This window comes from Zootoca vivipara, chromosome 4 (assembly GCF_965207765.1).
Source record: "Zootoca vivipara chromosome 4, rZooViv2.hap1.1, whole genome shotgun sequence".
Taxonomy (NCBI): Eukaryota; Metazoa; Chordata; class Lepidosauria; order Squamata; family Lacertidae; genus Zootoca; species Zootoca vivipara.
Window position 1 is genome coordinate 24,441,294 of NC_142587.1, and position 24,790 is coordinate 24,466,083.

Genomic DNA, 24,790 nt, shown 5'->3' on the forward strand with positions numbered 1-24,790 from the left:
CTCTCTGCATATGCAAGATCTAGTACTATTGTTTTCCGAAACATAACCTCTCCCTACGCCTTCATGCACCACTACTGGGTGGGGAAATGTAACTCAGGAACAAGCATTGGCATAGAAAAACCCACCAGAAAAAAACCTGTGCCATAGAGGGCACCCAACACCTCTTAGAGGCAATGCAGGATCTGCAGTAATCAGTGCTTTGCAAACCCTGTGCCTAGGCAACTAGAGCCTACAAAGAAGCAGTTTTGCATAGTAAGCGAGACAGATGTGGGTGGATCTGCCCTACTTGTCAAGTTCAAGGTGCTGCTGTAGCTGTGATGGAACAAGCCACTGTTTCAGCTGCTGGAGCTAAGTAGCTGCATCTGATGAGGCTCAACAATTCCAAGAGCGTCACTTGTCAGCTACACTAAGTCTCCATTCACTTTAAAACTGAGGACTTCAAGATTCAAACTGCAATAATAATATAAAAAGAAAGCCAAGAGCAGAAATAAATGGTCAATTCTGAGTATAGCTCAAGGTAATCACCGCAAGCTTTCAGGTTTTGTGCCAGAGCTTATTTGCGGACTGCAAAACAAGAGCTGAACAAGAAGAGGATAAAAAATTTACTGATAACTCAATTTTGTTTTGGTTAACAAAATGGAACAGGCACAAAACCTCTTGAGTGATGTACTTGAGTGATGGGTAAATATGAATATTGAAAGGAAGAAGAAAAGCAACGGTTGCCCATCATTTGAAGTACTATTTTTATGTAAATACCAATACCAACGTTCAGGGAAAAGGTGGGCAGTGCACAGATTCCACTTTAGAATCCATGTGTGGGGATTATACATTTGATTATACATTGTGTCCTGGGAAATCTTCCATTCCGCTATGAGAATTTTGATGGTTAGGGACAGGCTGCACACTAGATTTGCACACAGAAAGGTAGCATTTCTAGCATAGCATATTATTTGTGCAATAAGTAAATACACTCAAATATATATAAACAGCCTATATTCACTACACTACCCTAACTCCCTCGGCCACTGATTTTCTCCCGCACTGATTTTCATTCAGTTTCTGGTTATCAATACTGTGGCTATTTTGAAGAAAGACATCACAATCCTTCCTTTTCTTTTCCCTTTAGCTTAAAGGCAAGCAAGAAAGCAAACAAACAAACAGGGAGATATAGAAGCAATCCAATAGGGGAGAGGTCAGATCTTATACTCTGCATGGCTTATTTTTCCTAAGTAAACTCTATTCCACAAGTGCTTTTAGATATTTTTTCTGCCCCATCAAAACAGAAGAAACTCTGAATTAGTTTTATCTGTAAATTTATAACTCCACAGGGAAGTGAGATAGAACAGTGCCCAAATGAAGAAGCTGGGTTTGTGATGGTTTAGCTGCAGTTCATCAGACTTGGGCTATGTCTGTAGTGGCGAATTTCCTGATTAGAAAGTGCGTGTGTGCACGTGTGCGCTTTTCCTTGCCAAACAGACTAGGAAAAAGTCTGCTTTTATCACTTTAACAGCTATTTGCTGTGCAGAAATCAAAAGGTGAAGCATTGCATGGCACAGAACCTAAACTTTACCCATAGGAAACTGCCATGTACTGAGTCAGATGATTAGTCTTTCTATGCCAGTGTAGTCTACACTGTAGGGCTGGTTCTCAACATTGTGATATATCCACAGCTAAACATCATGATATATCACAATGTCTGAAACAGGGATGAAGCTATGTAGACAAACAGTAGGGCTGGGCAATACTACCTGGTTTTCAACATTGTGATATATCACCAGCTAAACATTGCGATATACTGTACTGATATATCACAATGTCTGAAATAAGAATGGAACTATGTAGAGGCATTGTCTGGCTTCATGGTTTTTCCCACATTGTGATTTTTGCATACACACAAACACACACACACAATCATGATTTGTGATGTATTGCCAGGTCAAAAACTATGAGACCGATATCATGATGTGGACTTCAAACCAGTTTTGGACAATATATCGATATTGGACAATATATCGATATTCGCCCAGCCCTACTACACGAGTATGGTTTACATGACATAAGTCAAACTATGGCTTACGGGGACCATGCAAATGACCAGGGAGTCCAAAAAGGAGCCCACAGCTGCTTTGCTTTTTTCCCTTGTCCTTTTTCCTGCTGTGCTTTAAGCCTCAGCTACAGTGTTCTCGAAGCTACGAACATGAGTTTGACCAAACTGCGGGAGGCAGTGCAAGACAGGAGTGCCTGGCGTGCTATGGTCCATGGGGTCACGAAGAGTCGGACACGACTAAACGACTAAACAACAACAACAGCTCATAGATAGGGAAGACAGAGCTAAACAACGAGTCCCTGTTAGGACAGCATGGTAGGCCAAGTGCAGCAAAGTTTGAGAGCGAAAAATACCAGGGATGGGCAAAGTGGCTGTGGGCTCTACTAAAGGAACCCACACATTTGTGTGGTCCTGCTATAGCATAGTTTGGCTTACCTGTGTCAAGCAAACCAGGCCACTGGCCAGCAGTAGCTCTCCAGGATTTCAGACAGACATCTTTGCAAGACCTACCTGAAGATGCCCCAGGGATTGGACCTGGGACCTTCTGCATGCAGAGAGAGTGTTGCCTTTACTACCAAGACATGAACCTTCCGGTATTGTCTGCCCATGACTGCAGTTCAAACTACTGTTAAAGGAACAGCTACAACAGGAGCCAGTTCAAAGTTGCCATGCACCTTTCCATTTTTGTATCCACATAAATGGATATAAAGCAAGGGCTTGCTTGTCTGTCACCCTCCTAAATCCGTTTGCAGAATGTGCTTGTGTAAAAGCAGAACTGTGCAGCCAACAAACAAGAAGGAAGGGGGAGAGGCAGAAGCCAGAATTAAAATGCCAGGGAAAGATTTGTGCCAGAGAAAGTGATCTGTGGCTGAGGGACAGAGGACAAAGGGTCCCACTCAGCTTACAACTCCCACAGAAACGCAACAGCAACAACCACAGGAGCAAAATGCACTGCCCACAGTCAGTTGTTACATCTAAAACTGAAGCAGTAAAGCTAAAGCCCCTCTTTTGTCCAGATAAGATTTTGGTGTGGTTGTTCAGCAGCTACTGTTTGCAGCAGTGCTTTATGCAGACGCTGGCGGTTAGAAGTGTCACAAATACATATCAAAGGCAGTTTAGCTTTTGTTAAAAAGCTAGTGTGGACAACCCTTATCAGCTTAATCCAAGTCCTTCAGTTTAAATGGCTGAGATAAATACCTAGGCAGCAGGAAAGGTTTGCCAGAGAGAGACTAACCTTTAAGAGAATAATTTCAACTGCAGTCATTTCTGCAGTTTAGGTGAATGGCAGAAGGTGGTGCAGTGCTCTGACACTACACTACCCTCCGATTACAGTGGTGTCCTTGGAGCAAGGACTGTGCAGATCAATTCCCTACAAAACATCAACACTTCAGTTCTGCGGGAAGCGAGTTCCCTCAGAGGCACAGAGTTGCCATCCAGACAGAACCAAACATTTCTGAAGTGATTACTGCATATTTTCTGATTTGTTTCAACAACAACAACAACAAGTTAAGTGCTCTCTTTTCTTTTCTTTTAACCATCTATGCTCTTTGGATGTTAAGGCAAGAAGACCCATAACAATAATACAGCAACACCTCAAAAGCTAAGCAGGACTTGCCATCTGAAAAAGATACACCCATTAAGGGAAAAGGGAAAGAGAGAAAAAGGAAGGGCAGGGGAAGAGATTACAGAATCAACGGCCCAATGGATGAGGTTCATTTATTCACTTCTTCTTTTTTAACTGTTGTATTTTTTCAGTGTCAGTTTCAAACCCAGCTACAAAAGACGGAGAGGTGGTAGGATGCAATGAGTTCAGAAAAGCTCTCACCCTTCTCTTCCCATCTCTCAGGTCTTTCAAGTAAACTTACAAGTCAGATTTTAGAGGCCATGACGCCCTACTGAAAATTGCAACTAGTTCCTTAAAAGGAGGGGACCAATCTGCAACAACTAATTTTCACCAAACCACAGTTAAGGGTTCTTTAACAGTTATAGTGATATAAAACCAACTGCACAATGTGAATCTAGGTGAGCAGTTCTAGATAAAGAGTGTGTTGGCGGTTTGGTTTGTAAGACAATTTGGCAGAGAAGCTGTGCCAACTTAGATGCTCCTTTGTCTACACTTAACCTGAGGTATTCTCGGCCTCTGTCAATTGCAATCACTTGGATGAGTTACAGCTACCGTAGTACACCCCAAGGACATGGGCAAGATTCATGCAGCCTACCAATCTCCTTGATCCTTGATTCTTGAATGGGACATGAATTATCTAGACTAATTTCAGCCTGGATCGAGGACTGAAAGTGTATTGATAGTGCTAGTAAGCAACATACAACGAAATGTATGGATCACTGTTGATTTGTCTGGATCTCTTGGCAGCCTTCAGCACCACCCCTTACAGTATTCCTGTCAGGGTTGAGATTTGGACATAGCACTCCTTGGCACTGGTTCCACTTCTGTCTGACCGATAAATTCCAAAAGATGGTAATGGGAAGACTACTGTTTTGCATCTGGCAGTGGTGTAGGAAAGGGGGGAGCGGAGGGAGCGCATCGCCCCCGGCACCATCTCTGGCAGGATGACAAGAGGGCACCCCACAGGGCTGCCATCACGCTGCTGCAGCTGGGTACAAAGGATCCTCCGCTCATGGCTACACCCTCCACTGCCGCCTCTTCACCCCCACAGCAAGGACGGAGGGGTGGCAGGAAGAGCAGCAGCAGCCGACATGGCAGCAGTGGCGGCAGCAGCAGCAGCAAAGGCCACCGCCTCCCCAAGGCACACCATCCCTGCCTGCGCCTGCTCTTGCTCTAACCGCCACCGCCTCAGAGTAACCACCGCTGTATTGGGCGGAGTGGGGTTCGGTGGGGGAGGCGTGTGTGAGCAGAGAGAGGGAAAGAGAGAGCGACCTGCGTGGCTCTCCCTCTCTCGCACACGCAATGCCTGACTCTTCTGATGGAATGGGGCAAAGGGCTGGGCACGTGAGGCAGAGGGAGCGAGCAGAGCTGTGCAGATGTTTGCGGCGCCGTCAGCAAACCGCCGGTACAGGCAGTGGCGGCTGCAGCCGCAAGCAGGCAATCTTGCCTCCGTACGGATGGTGCATGCATGCACAATATGTAGCGGCGCTGTGCATGCACCGTATGGTTGGTTTGCTCCACCCCCCGCCCCGGGTACCATTCATGCTTCGTTCACCCCTGGCATCTGGCAAACTCTATGTGGTGCCACAGAGTTCTGCCTTGTCTCCCAGGTTGTCTCACATTTACATTAATCTACTAAGGGAGGTCATATGAGGCTTTGCAGTATGATGCCGCCAATTAGCAAATGATACCCAATTAAATCTGTTCTTCCTCAAATCACAGTGAAGCAACCCTCAGCAGTGCCTGAAGTCAATGGGCTGGACACAGGCTAATAAATTGAAGCTCACGCTACACAAGGCAGAGATATTTATGGTAGGTGGGTCAGCCAATTTGGAAGCAAGCTGAAGGCAGATTTGTAGATTGGGAGTTATCCAGGATCCAGCAAGCTGCTTAATGGGCAAGTAAGAGCCATGACAAGCAGTTTATGGTTTTTTTTAATAATAATAATAATAATAATAATAATAATAATAATAATAATAATAATCAAGCTGTGTCTGGTGCATCAACTGCATGCTTATCTGGAAGACAAAAGCCTGAAAAATATTCAGAAACTTCAGCAGATTGAAAATTCAACAGTCATATTGCTAAATTAAATGGAAAGTTATATGGCACTTTTTCCCAGTGGAACATATCCAAGCAGCTCACAAGAAACATCAGATAGGGATAGTGTGTCGACAGCAATCCAAGTAGTCATCTCCCAGTTCGGCTATTGCAATAGTCAGTTGCAATTACCCATCAAGAGGACCTTCTCAGCAAGAGTTCCATGCTTGTAGAATATACTTCCTCTAGGGGCTGGTGCCACCACTGAATAGCTTTAGGCACTATGAGCTGTTTAAATCAATGTGTCTGGCTGCAATATTTTGAATTATTAGATAATTGAGATGTCATCAAAAAATTATGTTGTGATTTCCAAGTTGTAATCTAATCTACAGCTTTAGGATGAAGGGTGGAAAATAAGTCAAAGAATATATAAGCAAAATATCAAAATACAACATCTCAGTTCGTAACAACACAAAACAAAAATTCAGATATGCAAAGTCAACAAGTCAAATTAATAGTACTATTAAATGATTCAATTGGATATAAAAGCTAACCTCAGGTCCAAATGTTCCCTGCTATATTAAAATATAAGGCAGCAGCACTTGACCTGTGGACTGGGAAAATCAGTGCTTTCCTAGGGATACCTCTTGCATTGTCCATATCTCCGTAACCCAACTTAGCAGATAGTGATTTGTAATGTCACTTGTCCTCCTTATTGTGACCTTTTCCACACAAGTCACTCAGTTAATTGTTCGCTACTGAAATGATCACTGTGTTTTTAAGCAGTATAATTTTCCTTCCATGTAGATGAATTGCTTGCTTTTAACGTGTAGTGGTTTTTCTCTCTGTTCTTCAAACTATTTGCTACTTTTAGAATTCATATACTGTACTTTACCATGTGTTGAAGTGTAGTAATTAACTTCATAGGCTGACATCTTGTCAGAGAGCCTTTTTATGTGACGCCACCTGGCAATTTCATTGCAGCCATCTTTGTTTCCACAACTGAATAGAGAGGCCCAGGTAACCAGCCTACTCTGCAAGGGCAGCGTATTTGTAAAAGGATGCTAAGTGAGAAGGAAATTAAAATACGCTAATAAGAGATTGCATTCACTATTGTCCCTGGCAGCTTTTAAATGCTTAACATAAATACAAACACAGGTTGATGTTTGCTTGCTTGCTTGCTTGCTTGCTTGTTTAGAAGACTTGTATACCACATTACATCCTTCTTTTTATTTTTTTAAAAATGAAATATTAAGTTAATTTCTTTATCCATGACATTAAATATGATGTGGTAAAGGACAAACAGGAAGAGGCAAGTATGATTTGCAGAAGTTACCTGTGATCTTCTCACTTAGCCACAAGTCCAGTTATAAGCATGGTGCTCTGACTTACTTTTAGTAACTCGATTTTTGCAAGGGAGTTGCCAACTGTGCAAGCAACACCAATGCTTGAAAGAGAATAATTCATTCTTATGACCTCATGGCTCTAACAAATGTGACGCATCCTATTTTGACATTAGATGTCTGAAAGATCAATAGACTAAAAGGAAAGGAAAGGTTATACGTGGCAACGAAAAGCAGGAACTGCATTTAATCTGACAACAATAAATTACTGTCATTGGTTGAGAACCAAGAAACTGGGAACTTTCAACAAGGAGTGTGTTCTTTATGTGGCAAAGTTCCTAGGACATTATCAATCAGCATACCCTTCCATTAGCTCTTCACTTTACAAGCCTATAAAATATATTGTGAACTTAACGCTTGTTCCGATTATACTGACATTGCAATAAAGCACCAATATAAAGAAACTCCTGTCTTTCACAGCGTTGCATGTTTACTCGGGGGGGGGGGGGTCCAGTTGTGTTCAGTGCAGCTTACCCCATGTAAGCATGCACAGGAGAGCAGCCTCAGTTCACCAGTAAGTAGGCATCATTTCCTGTGGATTTAAACCACATAACCAAATAAATTCATATGTAGTTCATATGCTTTTGATTAGACTTTCTACCAACATTCACAAAAAAGCAGGATTCATATCAAATTTATGTTAAATATGGCAGTTCGATATTTAACATGGGTTGTACCTTTCTCACGAGATTTTTGGAACATTTTTCTGCAAGACCCCAATGGCAGCACTGAAATTTGCAAAAACAAAAACAAAACACTGTTCTTCCTGTTCTATATATATTTTCCATGCCCCAGCCTTTGAAATTTGTAACCGTTATATTAACATACACTATATATCATTGCAGTTTCTGAATACTCATGCCCATGGTTACCCGATTATCAGCATGCATTATATTTTTACCCTCTTGCACCAGACTGACTTTTGTTAATGTCACAAAATGTGGCCCTACAGGGTCAATAGGCAAGCCAGAATGAAGTCAGGACACCTAGATACGTCCAGAGAAAGGTGGCAGGATAGGTAATAAACAAGAAAATGCAGACTAGAGGCAGCTAATTTGGAGAGAGGGCTAACTGAAGGAGCAACACAAGGCAGATGAAACAGTCGAGGTTAGAGGCAGAAGAACAAGTAGGGCTGCTGATTCTTCTGTAAGCACAGAACTGTTGGCCAGCCTGTCGGTATCGGTATCAGGTTTATTGCTTATAGCCAAAGGCTGTCAGGAGCCCTTTCCTTCTTTTTCATGGGCTGCTGCCATGCAGGAGCTAAGAAGAACAAGAAATCTCAAAGGGTTTCAAGGGAGCTTATTCCAAGACAGCATGAGGCTGAGAAGCAATTCCAGGCATGTGCACATTAGATGGGGGGATAATTCCTGTTGAATCCAGAAAGATTTATCTCTGAATAAATATGCTTAAAATGAGGCTATAAATCTCACACTAAATACCACATTTTGTGCGAAGGTCAAACATGTGCACTTCCCAAATGAAACAATAGTTTGCAGCTCTGTTAACTCCCAATCCCAAAGTGGAACATCAGGGTAAGACCTGCATGCCCTTTTCCAATATACTTTGTGGTGAAGTAAATAGCAGGATTTGAACTTCACTTGTGTTTTCTTAAAGGTTTTTTACTTCTAAGATGATCAAAAATGTGGTTTATAGATCAATCTGGAATTATTTCCCTTTGCTCTGTAAAAAAAAAAAATCTCTTCGAAACAGAACTAGGAGCACCATAACAGTGATTAAAATTTGTTAACTGCTAAACCTTCATGCTTATGAGTCCTTTCTGAGCAAAGCCAAAGTACTCAACAGTGTTGCCATCCAAAATCTGTGGTTTGCATCCAAAACCTTCACAATTCTCAGACATGTTTGCCATAATGAAGTAGTACTGATGCAAGTTGGAAAGAAAAATACTCCATCATCTGATTATCTGTGTTGCTTCTCTTTTGTTGTGTTTGCTTCTCTGAGAAAAGCTATTTTATCAATCACTCATACGAATATATTTAGAAAGTCCCAGCTCAAGAGTTCTTATACTGTATAGGAAAATAACGGTAGTAACACATTTATAAAGGTTTGTGGTTTGTATTTTCATATTTAGGGCTCAACTGCTCCAGTGTAGTAATCTGGAAAGTAATTTAATTAACATTTCTAATTGGCTTTAATACACAGAGTTGTTCAAAACCTTCCTTATAAAATGAAACGCAACATCAAAATTTGTTTCCTAAGTGAAAGCATAACGGATACAAATTAAATTTTGAATGCTGATTCAAAGGAGCATATTACATTGTAAGTAATACCCTTCATAAATAACTTGCTGCAAACCAACTGAAGAAGAAAAAACACAAAATCATAACTATTGAGCTTGGGAACACTTTAGTTTTTGGAATCCTCTCACTTACTTTAATAGGACTACTTTCAAATACAGTGGTACCTCGACTTACGAAGAGAATCCGTTCCGTGGCCGTCTTCGTAAGTCAAAGTCTTCAGTTCTCGAAGCGCCCGTTCTGCGCATGCGCCGACCGCGCGCACTGCTTCTGCGCATGCACAGAACGCACACACAGGGCGTGCACAGCGAAAAGACTTTGGGGGTTGTTGGCTTCGGAAGTCGAAACCTTCAGAAGTCGAGTCGTTCGGTTGTCGAGCTACCACTGTAAATAAGTTATAGCTTGCATCTTACCTTGATTCTAAACTCATTACTCGGAAGTGAGCTCCACTAATTCTGGTGGGACTTACTGACAAGTAGATATGCTTAGGATCATCGCGGAGTAAACTGTTGAAGAGCAAATATCAACAGGTTCGTCTTTTTAATGAGAAATTGGTAGTATGACAGAGAGCCAGTAAAAGAGAGCCCTACATTGACCTTGTTTCAAAGCGATAAAGTGATTCTACATTAGGAATCAACAAGCTGGAGTCCATAATTTGGCACTAGTTCTGGAAGAGATGCTATCTGTCAACCTGTCGCTGTCCCACCACTAGCTGCTATCGGTGGCCTGCTGCCAAGGCTGGGCACCTCTTTTTCTTTCTCTCTCTCTCTCTCTCTCTCTCTCTCTCTCTCCAAGGAACAGCAGAGTGCCTGAGCTAGGGGAAAGAAGAGCACATAAAGGTCAGAAACAGTGAATGAAACTCCTCCACAAGGTGCCTTCTATGCATTGTACATTCACAGAAGACTCCCATAGAACAGCAATAAAACAAATCATGAGTGGTGAGCCCCCCCCCCCGTTAGCACCACTCCCCACGACAAGTGAGAATGAGAGTTTATGCTTTGACAGTGCAAGAAACAATGCCAGTCAAGTCAAAAGCAACCTTGGCAGGTGTGCCAGTGGCAAAACCTAACGCATCTTGCAGGTTGTTTCCTAGCTGCCCACCTGCACTATGAGAGCCAGTACAAACATAATACAGTGTTGAAGTGGCAAGTGCAGGACTCACACAAAATGTGTTCACGTATACATCTCATCACTCTGCAATTTTGAGCGTTGCCACCCAGCCAGATCCACAACACGCTTGTTCACACTGTGCATCGCTAAGCTATGCAATTCACGACCGCATGACATGGTGACAGCTGCCAATCTAAAGAGGTCAAAATGTGAGTTAACCTATCCTAGCCATCCTGGCTGTGCAGGCATGACAATTAGTCTACACAGCAACCATGTTTTTGCCATAGACGGGACTTTCTCCCGTTCTACGGAGTCTTCTCTTTGGCCAGCGCAATTAGGAAGTGCCTTATTTAATGCTCCAGGCTGGCCTGACAGGTAAAACAGAACTACAGAAAGGAAGACAGATGGGGAGCACTCAGTCTATACCAAAGAAACTTGACAATGACCTAAATGGCCTTGGTCCAGTATACCTGAAGGAGCGTCTCCACCCCCATCGTTCTGCCCAGACACTGAGGTCCAGCACCAAGGGCCTTCTGGTGGTTCCCTCATTGCGAGAAGCCAAGTTGCAGGGAACCAGGCAGAGGGCCTTCTCGGTGGTGGCACCCGCCCATCAGATGTCAAAGAGAAAAACAGCTACCAGATTTTTAGAAGACATCTGAAGGCAGCCCTGTGTAGGGAGGCTTTTAATGTTTAATAGATTATTTTATTTCATTTTTCTGTTGGAAGCCGCCCAGAGCGGCTGGGGAAACCCAGCCAGATGGGCGGGGTAATAATAATAATAATAATAATAATAATAATAATAATAATAATAATAATATATATTATTATTATTATTATTATTATTATTATTATTATTATTATTATTTGCTTCAAAAACAACTATGGCACACAATAAGCCAATTGGCAGAGTTACCACTTCAGTGACAGCATGAACCCGAAGTGTAGGTGTTGCTTTGAGTAAATGCAGTGTCAAAGAGGATTCTGGAGTTCAATCTAACTTTACATCTCGGTGTCATCCTCTTCTTGGCTGCCTCCAAAACCCCTCATTAAAGTGGTACAGAGCAACAGGTAAGTTTGCTAGCAAGCCATTGGCAGGGAGGGATAGAATTGAATCTCCACTCCCAATTCCCTCAAAGTTACCTACCTCTAAAAACAGCTGGCAACTAACACACATTCTCAGTATAGCTTTTACATGTTGGACTGGTGGTTTTTAATTTAATAATAATAATAATAAATGCTTGTATCAGGATACATTCTCCAAAATTGAAATGAAGCCAAAATACAATTCAGACTCAAAGTATTTTTTTTTAAAAAAATCTTTTTTATGATTATGATTATAAGCTCCTATAATTAGAGCTTACTGCTTGGTGAAATATTTCTCATTTCCCTTTCAATCATAAATACCTCTCATGCATTTTTTTTATTAACTGAGCATTGTAAGCCTTTTTTTAAGCTGCACTAAATAAATATGAGCTATTACCCATTTGAAAAGAGTTTCAGAGTGGAGCTGCACTTTTAAAATAGGCGTTGTGAGATTAACAAGTAACACTGAAGGATTTCATGTGTGAGACTTTCAGAATTGCTTAGCTGTGGCCTAAATTTGATTATATTGAAGTATCCGATAAAACACAGGAAAGCAGGAATTTTGAAATCTAATGGTAATGTATCACAAGGCAAGCCTGAACTTTGGTTGTGCCTCATGCATGGTTCAAAATGTCTACTGATTTTAGTAAAAGTGGTATGTTTAGGTTTATAGGATGATATCAAATAAGTCACACTTAAATAGGACTTAAAGGTAAAGGTACCCCTGACTCTTAGGTCCAGTCACGAATGACTCTGGGGTTGCGGCGCTCATCTCGCTCTATAAGCTGAGGGAGCCGGCGTTTGTCTGCAGACAGCTTGTGACCGACATGACTAAGCCGCTTCTGGCGAACCAGAGCAATGCATGGAAACGCCGTTTACCTTCCCACCTATTTATCTACTTGCACTTTGATGTGTTATCGAACTGCTAGGTGGGCAGGATGCTGGGACCGAACAACGGGAGCTCACCCCGTCGTGTGGATTCGAACCGCCAACCTTCTGATTGGCAAGCCCAAGAGGCTCAGTGGTTTAGACCACAGCGCCACCCGCATCCCTCTTGTGAAATATATATTACATAGTCAAGATGTACATCCTCATTAATTCAACATTTTTGCATTTTTAGAGGTGAGACCTTCTTTATACAAAAGGCACATGTAACAACTCCATTATCAGTTACAGGTAGGTAGCCGTGTTGGTCTGAGTCGAAGCAAAATAAAAAAATTCCTTCAGTAGCACCTTAAAGACCAACTAAGTTTATATTTTGGTATGAGCTTTCGTGTGCTGTAAGATCATACCAAAAGCTCATACCAAAATATAAACTTAGTTGGTCTTTAAGGTGCTACTGAAGGAATTTTTTTATTTAACTCCATTATCAGTTAAACAGCTCTACCCAATTATGATAAACATTTGTGATTAGCACCTTTCTTTCCCAGTCATATGCACTGGTTCCCTGATAAATTTTTACTGTATTATTGTTTCATTTTCTGCGGTTTGCATTTATGTACACCAATTAAAAATGCTAATGATTAAGCAGTATGAACATAAACGACTTAAATTAAAAAAATAAACACAATTAAGTTTGTTAGCACTTACACCTGTTTATGAATGTACAACAATAATATGGTGTTTGTTCCATAAAGTTGCAAGTTATTCCTTTTTTAAGCTTCAGCCAATCTCAAAAAAAATCAAAATCACATTAATAGTTTTGGGGGTGTTTTTAAGGTCTCCAGTAAGATGTTCAATGTATTGTTACAAAAGTTGGGTGCCTCTCCCTCTCTCTGCCAAGCGTGCCAAGAGCCCATGGGGTGCTGGGCACTCACTCAGGTCTGTGTTCCTTTGGAGAATTGAAACACAGCAGAGACTGCCATAGCTTTAAGAAAAAAAATGTTTGTTCACCTATTTACACCTTCAGTCTGCATGGAGGGAGTCCAGATCTTACAGCATGGTCATTTCAAAAAGGACTTGTACCTTCTTCCTCATTCTCCTTCCTACAACCAGGCTCTCTTTTCCTGTCACCTCAAACACAGTTACCCTGGCAGCTTTCCAAACCCCTGTCTCTGTTCACACCTCAGTGCGGAGGTTGGGGGGGGGGGTGACAGTATTCTTGCATTGCCAATGCCCCTCAATGGCCCTCTATTGTTTCTTAGGGCAGGTCATTTTGCATAGGCTGGTCCAAGAATTCCTCTGCAGTTTGTATTTCTCCCTTCACATACCAAATAATCAAAATCCTACTATTTATTAATTTCTAGGGTTCCCCCCCCCAAATTACATATACATATACATATACATACACATACATATACACGCAGTATATAAAACAGTATGTTGGGAGAGATTTGAGACCCCAGGGGGGGGGAAAGTGTATCTGTGGTGCCACTTGAGGTGTGTTTGACAAAAGCAAAACAACCAGAGCCAAATATAAACATTTAGGAGGTAGAATTGTTCTGTTAAGTAAATGATTGCCCCTGCATATCTAGTAAACCACATTTGACCCTGACCCTGCATACTGAGGAAACCAGGACTGGGTTTTTGTGTGATGAGACTGTTTGCTCAGTTCTGGTACTGAAAACATACTACTGAGCTAAGCATGTCCTTGAGAGCACATGGTTCTTTAAATCTATGTTTCCATCACCACCACTATTTTGTACTAGGCTCCAGCTGGTAGATTTCAGCGTTCTAGTAAAACAAAAAAGTAAGTCTCACAAACCCAACATCTCTCATCCTGGCACTAGATCAACTTCCATCAACTGTGTCTCCAAAAAAAAATTACACATCACTTGGGAAGACAGGCGAACTAATGCCAGTGTACTGGAAGAAGCAAAGATCACCAGTGTTGAAGCAATGATTCTTCAACATCAACTTTGTTGGACTGGTCATCTTGCTCGGATGCCTGATTATTGTCTTCCAAAGGAACTACTCTATTCCGAACTTAAAAATGAGAAGTGTAATGCTTGTGGTCAACAAAAGAGGTTTAAAAACTCTCTCAAGGCAAGTCTTTAAAAATGAAGTATAAACATGGACAACTGGGAAACATTGACCCATGAGTGCTCCAGTTGGAGAACAGTCTTTACCCATAGCTGTCAAGTTTTCCCTTTTCTTGTGAGGAAGCCTATTCAGCATAAGGGAATTTCCCTTTTAAAAAGGGAGAACTTGACAGCTATGTCTTTACCAAAGGTTTCATTGACTTTGACGACACTTGAACTCAAGATGAAAGGGATAAAAGGGATAAATGTGCACATTTGGCAAACCTTCACCATGATCAACTCCTGCCCAGAAACTTATGTCCCCACTGTGGAAGGACATGTGGATCAAAATTGGCCTCCACAGTCACCTACAGACTCACTGCTAAGACCGTGTTCATGGAAAACAATCTTACTTGGCTATGTGATCACTGAAGAAGAAGATTATTTCCCTACTGGTTGCATGGATTATATTTATGGCTTCACTGGTGACTGTATTTATAGGCCCTGATCAAAGGTTCAGGAATGAAGCACCATCAATAATTGCTTTATACGAAAGTGGCCGGTGTATGTATTTTTTATTTCCATTTATGAGTTGTCTAATAAAAAGACTCTCTAAGTAGCCTATAGCAGCAATATAAGCAACATTTCAAATATAACTTGCAGCAATTCAATAATAAAACAATAAACTAGTAAAACAACCCTGCAATAAATCCAACCATAAAATCCAATTCAGCATAAAACAAGCACCAAGCAACCCCAAGCAAGCTGTACAATGTTTACAAAGTTCTGGAATAAGTTGCAGAGGGCTATGCTTTGTTTTCTATAGTCCGACAAAGCAACACCTGCTACATGCATGATTTACTAAAATATATTAATATTGTATACTTGATGTACTTTTGCATGATGGTTTATAAATGTAAAAATATTAAAACTTTATTCATAGCATTAACCTTAACTGATTCTATTTTTATATACCTTGTATTCTCCAGGTAGAACAAGAAGAGGGGAAACCCATTATGCTTCAAAATTAAGTTACGCAAAACAATCCTAATGATGTGTACATGAGTAAAACGTTCCCCAAGGCTGCAATCTCATACCTACTTATCTGGGCCTTGCTTCTAAGTAGACACATACAGGATTGCACTATGATTTTCCTAGAACTAAGTGTGTGGTACACTTGGATATTAAAATACATTCTGCCATCTCAATGTATTTGCTGCTCAAGAACTTGATTCTTTGCCCATGCTGTGCTCTAGGAATTTTGTTCAATGTTCACTATGTTTAATGAGAAACCTTAACACTTCCATGACTTTGGATCAAGGCATTAAAGTTCAAGCGTGTAAATCAAATCAGCCCTCATTTCTCAACATTTGCATCTCCCACACAGGCTATAGCAATTTGGCCCTTTCTTGCTTTTGATCCAGTTTGAGCCTCGTCTACATTTGATATATTTTATCTATTTTTTATTAAATTTCTATACTGCCTTTTATCCAAGGATCATAGGGCACTTTACAATATCAAAACACAAAAACACGTAACATACTAACAAAAACAATATGCATACACACCCATGCACACACCCACACAGATTAAAAGGCTATAGATTGTTTAATTGTCCAAAAGCTTGGGAGAAAAAGAATGTTTTTGCCTGGCCGATAAAGATCTGTAACAAAGGCACCAGGCAAACCTCTCTGGGGAGAGCATTCCGCAAGCGGCAAACCACTGCAGAAAATGCCTAGTCTTGTTCTCCGCCTCCCCCTCCCCCAGCCATTGTTTAGCAGGCACAGCCCACTGAGTGCTTCCATCATTTAGTACAGGGGTAAGCAAGCTAAGGCTCGTGGGCCGGATGCGCCCAATCGCCTTCTCAATGCGGCCCACTGAAAGTCCAGGAATCGGCGTGTTTTTACATGAGAAGAATGCGTCCTTTTATTTAAAATGCATTTCTGGGTTATTTGTGGGGCCTGTCTGGTATTTTAACATGAGTAGAATGTGTGCTTTTATTTAGAATGCATCTCTGGGTTGTTTGTGGGGCATAGGAATTCGTTCATTTCCCCCCCAAAAAAATATATAGTCTGGCCCACCACATGGTCTGAGGGATGGTGGACTGGCCCACGGCTGAAAAAGGTTGCTGACCCCTGATTTAGTAAAACCCTTTCTCTGACCAGTAACACTGACTGTACCAATTCTGCCCTATTATTTGTGGTTGCTGTTGTTTTTTAATTGGCTTAATACACTGTTCTGAGTTTTTTTGTTTTTCTGTAAGCAGTATATAAATATTGTTTGTTAGTTGCATATTGAAATAAATAAATAGAACACTTGAGTATGAGAAAACAGGAAGGGAAGGGAAGATTTCACATACCTGTAGATAGTATTTCATTGTGCTGACAGATATTTTACCTAATAGTATGTCTAAGTCTAGTGATGAGGCTTACAAACAGCAAAGTAGCAAGCCATCCCCCTTTCTGTTGTATCAATGGATAACAGTTAAGGAAACAGAGAAAATACATAACAAGGTTAAGGGAATACTGTAACCTAATATCTGTTGATCATTGTTGATAAGAGCATTTGGAAGTGAAACAGCTTAGCAATTGGCCAGTTTTGGAAAGAGACTCATGATTCCACCTGCCAATCAGCAAACCCACGTCCCACCTTTTGATTATGAGGGTTTGCTCATTATAGTTAGGCACAAAGTAAAATACTAGGATGTCTTCATGTGTTCTCGCACTAATATGATTTATTAGCATACAAACATAATATCTAGATGCAGTTATTGTAGCGTGCTTAGGTCAAGGGCAACCTGAGTATGGAAGCAAGTAGGGTGACAGTCTGAAAGTTAAAATCTGGTTGAAGGCTAGTGGCCTGAAGTCACACAGGAAGAATGTCCCTTTGTTGCAAGGCAAGCTGCTTCTGAAATGGAGAAGTCAACGGCTTGCGTCATAGCATTGGAATTTGCTGTTCAAAGTGGTGGGAGTGGTATAGAGGAGTCCCAACAGGCTGGAACAAGCCGCTTTGGATCACAGCCTGATATTTATGCTGCTCCTTACAAACTTTTAAGAGTCATGTCCTTGCCTCTGTAACCCTCTTCCACACCTTTCATGGTTCAAACATAAGCCTTTAAGCTGGGGCTTCTAATCATATAGGTAATAAAAAGGCAACTGTTCTACACGTAGTTATGCTGCCTCCTACCTGTGGGTGGCGCTGTGGGTTAAAGCACTGAGCCTAGGGCTTGCCGATCAGAAGGTTGGTGGTTCAAATCCCCATGACGGAGTGAGCTCCCATTGATCGGTTTCAGCTCCTGCCAACCTAGCAGTTCGAAAGCACGTCAAAGTGCAAGTAGATAAATAGGTACCGCTACAGTGGGAAGGTAAACGGCATTTCCGTGTGCTGCTCTGGTTCACCAGAAGCGGCTTTGTCATGCTGGCCACATGACCTGGAAGCTGTACGCTGGCTCCCTCGGCCAATAATGCTAGATGAGCGCCGCAACCCCCGAGTCAGTCACGACTGGATCTAATGGTCAGGGGTCCCTTTACCTTTACCTGTCAGAAGTTGGCAAACTTTCAACCACAGAAGGAAGAGAGGCACAGCAGCAAGAAATAAGGTGAGGAACCACTGAGAACCATCATGTTGGGGTAGAGTCATGGCTACATTGCCTCTCTTCTTCCTCACCCAACTCTCAGAAAACATTAGAGCATACTGGAGTGACAGGAAGAGACACTCCGGTTTGTTCCAAAGTTTTCCAAACACTGGATGGTTACTAAACCCTCAGAAAACATCAGAGAGGATTGGGACACTCAACCTGCCCTACTTCCTCCTTGGAGGAGTAGAGAGAAAGAAATAGCAGTGTGCTTTTGACTGTCAGTACTGTTGTTTTTGAGCAGGGGGAGCCTTTTAAAGGGAAATTATGGCACTGTCTCTACCATGGAGCAATGTTTCACCACTGATAAATTTAATAGGAGGCTGGTAGAGAGGTTGACTCCAGCTTTCAGCCAAGTGGGCTCAAACGTGCCTAATTCTGTGTTGGATTCTAGGCCTAAAACCATGTCTGCAATACTTCTGAAACACATGCGTTCAAATACTTGGCTTCACTAAAATGATTTTTACGCATGCATGCTGGCATGTACTTTATTAGTTGACCCAGTTCTCATTTAGCAACAACCTGAAGCTTGCTTTATGAACAACTGTACTATTATATAACTACCAACTTAAGAAACACTCGAAGATATCAAGAATGAGGTTTTAGCTCCAGTTTATTCCATCTTCCATGAAAACAAGGGGGGGGGGGTCTGGTATGGTGTCTGGTATGTCTCCAAACCTGTCTAAGTAACTTTTCCAGTGAGGTATATAGTAATGGATGGCTTAAAAAATCTAAATGAATATCTGAATATCATGTTTTGTAAATATATAAAATCCCCACTTGTTTACAAGGATATGGAAATTACGAATGAAAGGTTGTAAAGCAAAAGGGTTCATCCCAGGTGGTTAAAAGATAGCACCCATCAACTCAAGTCAAGAGCCATGGGCATTATAGTAAATTACACAACTATAATCTTAATTGTCAGGTAATTGGCCTAGGGCTTCACCTTTGCAAAATTCTCAAGAGCATAGCATGAAATTGTCCAACTGTAATTAAAACTTTGCAAAGTGAGAATCAGCAACAACATGTGCCCTTAAGGCAGCACCCAGGCCAGATCCAAACAGACACATAAAATTGGCACATTCAACCATACAGTCATATGTACCCTCTGGTTACAATCTTAGATGTGGTTTTTTATTTCAATTCTAAACCAACCAGTCATGCCAGTACATCAGGTAAATCCAAGTAAGTTCAGGATAAATTATACGTTAATCTGATTTATAAAATTAAAAACTTGGGTTCATACTCAGCAATTCATAGCATCTTTCTAAATGGAAAGAGCTGTGAGCTATGACTGCAAAAATACTCTTCTAGTACATAGAAACTGATACAGTAGAGTACCATATTTTGCTTGGGTTACACATAGATAGGAAAGATTTAAAAACTGCACATAGATAGGAAAGATTTAAAAACTGCACATTGGAAAAAGAAATGTGAATAAGTAGCTCTCTATAGCATATTGATAAAATGTAAGAACTGTGTAGTATTAAGAGCGTTTGCCAATTATCTTTGCCAATATTATTCTAGGCATACATTTTAATGTTCAGGCAGGACATCAGCAATGCTATAGTTTCTGCTTTCTAATATACTAACCAATTATTATCTGAGGCTGCATTAGTAGGAAGTAAATACATGACAGAATACAAATGCTACAGGAGATGGTGTGTATAGCAAGCATCATTGATTTTGTCATCAAGTACAAATTGTAAACTGGAAGAAGTGCTCTCTTTTCTAAAATGGAAATGAACAGTTTTAACAGCTTTGCTGCTTAGATGCATGCCGGCCGACTTAATTCAATATTGCCTCTTTTAATGTACAGTGAAAAGTAGCCCATGACAGACCGAACAATTAAATAAGACATAATATGGGCTGTAAGTAAGGTTCCAGTTTATATAAGGCCTACCTACAGCTGAATCATAACAAAATGTACCCTTAACTGTCACTTAAACCAAAGAAACATATCTACATCATACCAGAGGGGTTTTTTTGTGGATAAAAGCACTAATATAGGGTGTCAAATGTGTGTTCAGTAAAACAGTATTCTAATATATCTGTTACATTACTCTCAAACAGTATTACAAGGCCTTGGTCCAATTTTTCCCCCTAAAAGCAAACATTTCAGACTGCAGAGGCATTAAAACTTCGTAGTTACATATTTGAGTGCAGTTAACATACTGTAGTATATGCTTTCCAATATTCAAGTCACAGTATCCATCGTTCATACTATATATGCATCCAACTTATTGAACATTAAAGTGCTCAGTTATTACATTTGTTGACATAGGTGATTTGTTATGACTAAACATAAGGCTCTGAGAACACAGTTGCATTGCTTATGACATCAAGCACCATGGACAGTACTGAAAATCTGCAGCACCATGGACAGCACCAAGCATTTGCAGCTCTATGTACCGCAGTTCCATCACATAAAACTGCCTTGCAGACTTTATTCCGGAATCCGGAACAAAATAAAATGTCTGCTGTTAAGAATCAGACTATGAATATTTCCAGCCCACAAAGCAGTTTCTCCTTTCACTTTAACAATAAGCAGCAATTTGTTTTTGTCACACAAGTAAGCATTCAAACTCTTAAAGATACTATTTAAGAACTTGCAACCCTGAACTGATGCTTGCATCCCAGTAGCTCTTACCGGTAGATCATCACTGCTCTGCTTATAAGTAAAGGTAATATATTCAATGTAAACTTTAAAAATAATCCGCTGGGGGGGTTACTTCTTATATCCTGTTTCCATGACAAGCAAATACTTTCATCGAGCATTGCTTTCATTTAATAATAATAAAAAGTAAACTGGCTAATACTCATTACATCTACAACATTTAGATTTTCTTTGGATGCTCTCAGATTACATCAGGGTGATAAACCCTAAAGAAAACACTGCAGTTCCACTACACAAGATAATATATTACTATCCCAAACACAATTCCTGGAAGTAGCTTCTACTGAAATCAACAAGATGCATCAATACCTAAATCAGGGCCTTGGGTATATGTTTGTTTGTTTTTTAACTGCATCTAGCCCTTGGTGGGGTTTTTTAAGCACCAAACAAGAGTTCATGTACAAAATTGACAGCTACTATCCAGAACCTATTATCCAGAACCTCTGAAGCTAGACCCCATTGATTTCTGTGGAACTTATTCCCACAGCAGTGTGCACTGAATTGCGACCTTAGAAACATGTCACTACAGCAAGAGTCACATTTTTCTTAAAGGACAAGGTGCCTGAGGTTAGGGCAAAATGGGAAATCAGCATTATGTACAAAGAGGAAGGAAGGAGTCACTAAGACTCTGCCATCACTACTTTCCCCTCACACAGTTTGCTGCAGACTCTGCTTGCTACTCCCATAAACCTAGGGTATACAGTATTCCAACTCCAGGGATTCGGCAGAGCAGACTTGAAACAGAGGCATTTACACAGAAAGAGAGGAAGAGCCACCTGGGAACACTTCCTTTCCTCTAATACTCAATTACCACACTCCTAGGACACTCCAGGAAAATTACCAGGCTTTTGATTCCCTGAGTTCAACAGCATGCAGAGCTTTCGTAGCAAATGTCCTACACAACGCTGTCCCTCCAGGGACACACAAGAAAGTTCTTGACCAGTCCAAGAGCTGTCCTTGGTCGTCCAACCGGTTAGCCAGAAGCCGGGGAAGGGCAGCACCAAACAGGGTATTTGGCATTGTTCTCCTTAAACGAAAGACAAACCACCAAACCCGAGAGAAGCAGCGCCTCCTCAGAAGTTCAGGACCCAACTCCATCCATCCCACCAACCACCCTGATCCAGCAACTCGGAAGTTAATGCCCCCACCCTCCCCTGCAAAGATAGCAAACCTTCGCACCGCCACGCGAATGACGCTTTTTCAGTTCCGGGAAACAACCGAGATCCCTGATCATTTAACGGCCAGGGAAACCCCCGCTCGCGACCACGTCTCGGCCTCCCCTCCCCCTCCCACGCACCCCCCGCCGCCGCCTCCGCGCAGCAGCAGCAGCCCACGCGCTCCCGGGTCCTGCTCATTGGCACGCAGCGCCTCTTCCCCTGCCAAGCCGCATTCCAGCCCCTGGCAGTCAGAGCGGGGCCAGCGCGAGTCAGGAGCCCATCGCATATGATCAGGACCGGAGGAAGGGAGGGGAGGGGAGGGAGAAGCAGCCCGGCCCTCGCAGCAGAAACCAAGCCACAAACCCATGTCAAACCTCAGCGTCGCCAAAGAGACCAACAGTGAATCCAAGGGATTGGAGGGCTGGGAGAAAGACATTGCCAAAGTGGTGAGGGAGGGAGGGGGGAATTAAAAAACAAAACCACCTACACTCCTACCTTACAATCCTCCGGGCCGGATTTCACCGAGTACTCCTCCGCTTGCAAGTATTTTTGCAGCACGAGCTCGAACTCTTGGTAGCGGTCCTGCGCTTGCTGGTCGTAGTTCTGGTAAGCCAGGACGCAGCGGCGGCAAGAGCCGAGCCAATCCTCCTCCCTGCGGCGCCCTTCGCCATCCCTCGCGGCCCCGTGGTCGTCGCCGTCCAACTCCTCGTCCTCGTCCCCCTCGCCTAGGTCCAGAGTGCAGTTCAGAGTGTCCGGGCGGGAAAGCCCGGCGAAGAGCTCGCGCAGCGTGTAGGAACTACAAAAGGGAAGGTAGAGCTCCGCCTGGGCCGAGGCTCCGGGTTGCTGCAGGCGGCGGCACGCAGCCTCGGCGTCGCCCAGCAGGCTGAAGCACTGGCCGCCCTCCGCCGCCCCGTCCATGCCGTCCTCCGTGCCCGCTCCCGCCCGCTCTGGGTCCCGGTGGCGCCCGGCCGCGACCTGCCTGGCCTCAACGCAGAGCCACAGGTGGTCGGAGAGCAGCACGGTGAAGAAGAGCAGCGAGGCCAGCGACAGGCGCCATTTCTGCGCCCGCTCCGAGTCCGCGAAGGGCTTGTCGGGCTCCCGCGGGCCGAAGCACACGCCCGAGCCGGCTCCTCCCGGGGGGCGGCTGCTCATATTTCGGGAGCGCGCAGCCCCGGCCGGCTCCACGGCGAGGGGGGCTCCGCAGCCGGGCTCGGCGGCCCCACGGGCATGGACACGGCGCGGCGGGGCGCCAGGCTCCCCCCTCAGAGAAGGGCGACGACGGCGACGACGGAGGTGGTGGCGCTAATGGGGGTGGCGGGGACGGTGGTGGTGGTGCTCCTGCGCGCTGGGCTGGGCTGGGCTGGGCTGGGCTGGGCCGGTCGCCGTCCCCTGCCTCCCTCACGTTCCCTGTCACCCGGGCATGGTCAGAGCGCGGGCCCCCATTTTGGCACCAACTCGGCCAGCCCACCGCTTCCCGCCCTTCGCCTCATGGCGCGCTCCTCCGCCCCCCACCCCGACGCCCTGGAGAGCCAGCCGGGGGACCCCGCGAGCCGGCCCCCCGCTAGCCCCAGACGAGACCCTCCTCCTCCTCCTGGCGAGAGGCTGGCTGCTGCGTGTCGCCTGGCCCGAGCTGCTGAGGAGGCGCCGAAGGAGCGGCGGGGCGAAGGCTGCTGCTGCTGCCGCTGCTGTGGCTCTTGCTGCGGCTGCTCCTGCTAGCACTGCTGGTGCCACTGCGCTGCGGCTGCTGCTGTTGCTGCTGCTGCTGCCGCCGCCGCCGCCGCTGCTGTTGCTTCTGCTGAGGCTCCCGCCGGGCACGATCCCCCCCTGCTCGCGGCGCGGATTTGGCTGCCTCCTGCTGCCCGGGGGCCACCCTCATCTTGGGGCCCTGCGCTAAGTTGCCGCCATCTTCGTCCGGGAGAAGCACTTTTTTTGGGGGAGCGCACGGCCCTTTGCGTCATCTCCTCCTGCGCCGCCAGCCTGGCGCATTGGCAGCGGCGGCGTGCTCTGCCTTCCCTCGACTGGGGGTTGGGGGGGGGGGGAGAGCGAGCGAGCGAGCGAAGGGAGGGAGGGAGGGAGGAGGAGAGGAGAGGTTCGGGGGAATCGCCTGCCACGCTCTCCCCGCTTTGAGGACCCCCCAATCACCGGCATTCTGGCGAGAGGGGGCGGGGGCAATCTCCTCCTCGTGGACTCCCCTCCGCGAGCCGAGAAAGGTGAATGAATGGATGGCGGGAATCCGCTGGCGGTGAGTTCGCCTTCGCTGCTTTCCCGGGCTCGAGGCGGGGTGGTCTCGCTTGCTGCTGCGTCCACTCCCCACCCCCTGTCGTGGGAGCCCCTCGCCCGGCTGCGCCCTAGAGAGCGGCGAGGTTCCACCTCGCACCCAGGCGCCGAGCGACTCCGCACCGCAGCCTGGTATGCTCCATGCCTGGTGCGAGCGCGGCCGGCGACTTCGGAGCCCCGGGCCGGAAGGGGGCGCGTTGCATCCAGTCGCGGGGAACTTTGTCCTGACTTGTGATGGTCATTATTTGGAGAGGAGGCCTGTGGATTTGAGGACGGGGGGGGCGAGGAGAAGGAGGGGGGAAGAGAGGTGTCCCTCAAAATTGCCCCTCCCTATATGTTTTCCTCTCACGGTGGGGGACACTTGTCTCTCGCCTCCCCACTTCTTGCCAGCTGGTTAAACAGAGTTGGCACCCTCTCTCTCTATGTTTAGCGAGTTTGGAGACCTTTCTTATTGTCAGACAGACACACTCTTTAAAAAAGAATGATAATAATATTTTTTATTAAATGTTTTCTTTGTTTACAA

General features: G+C 44.1%; 1 protein-coding gene across 1 annotated transcript in view; it reads right to left on the minus strand.

Moving 5' to 3' along the window:
- The window catches only part of NALF1 (NALCN channel auxiliary factor 1), a 343,765-nt gene extending 319,539 nt beyond the window's left edge, over positions 1-24,226 (minus strand). Inside the window, exon 1 of the mRNA XM_088667566.1 lies at positions 22,486-24,226. Coding sequence (XP_088523692.1) covers positions 22,486-23,142 — 657 coding nt within the window. The 5' untranslated portion in view covers positions 23,143-24,226. The remainder of the gene's footprint in view (positions 1-22,485) is intronic.
- Between the last annotated feature and the right edge of the window lie 564 nt (positions 24,227-24,790).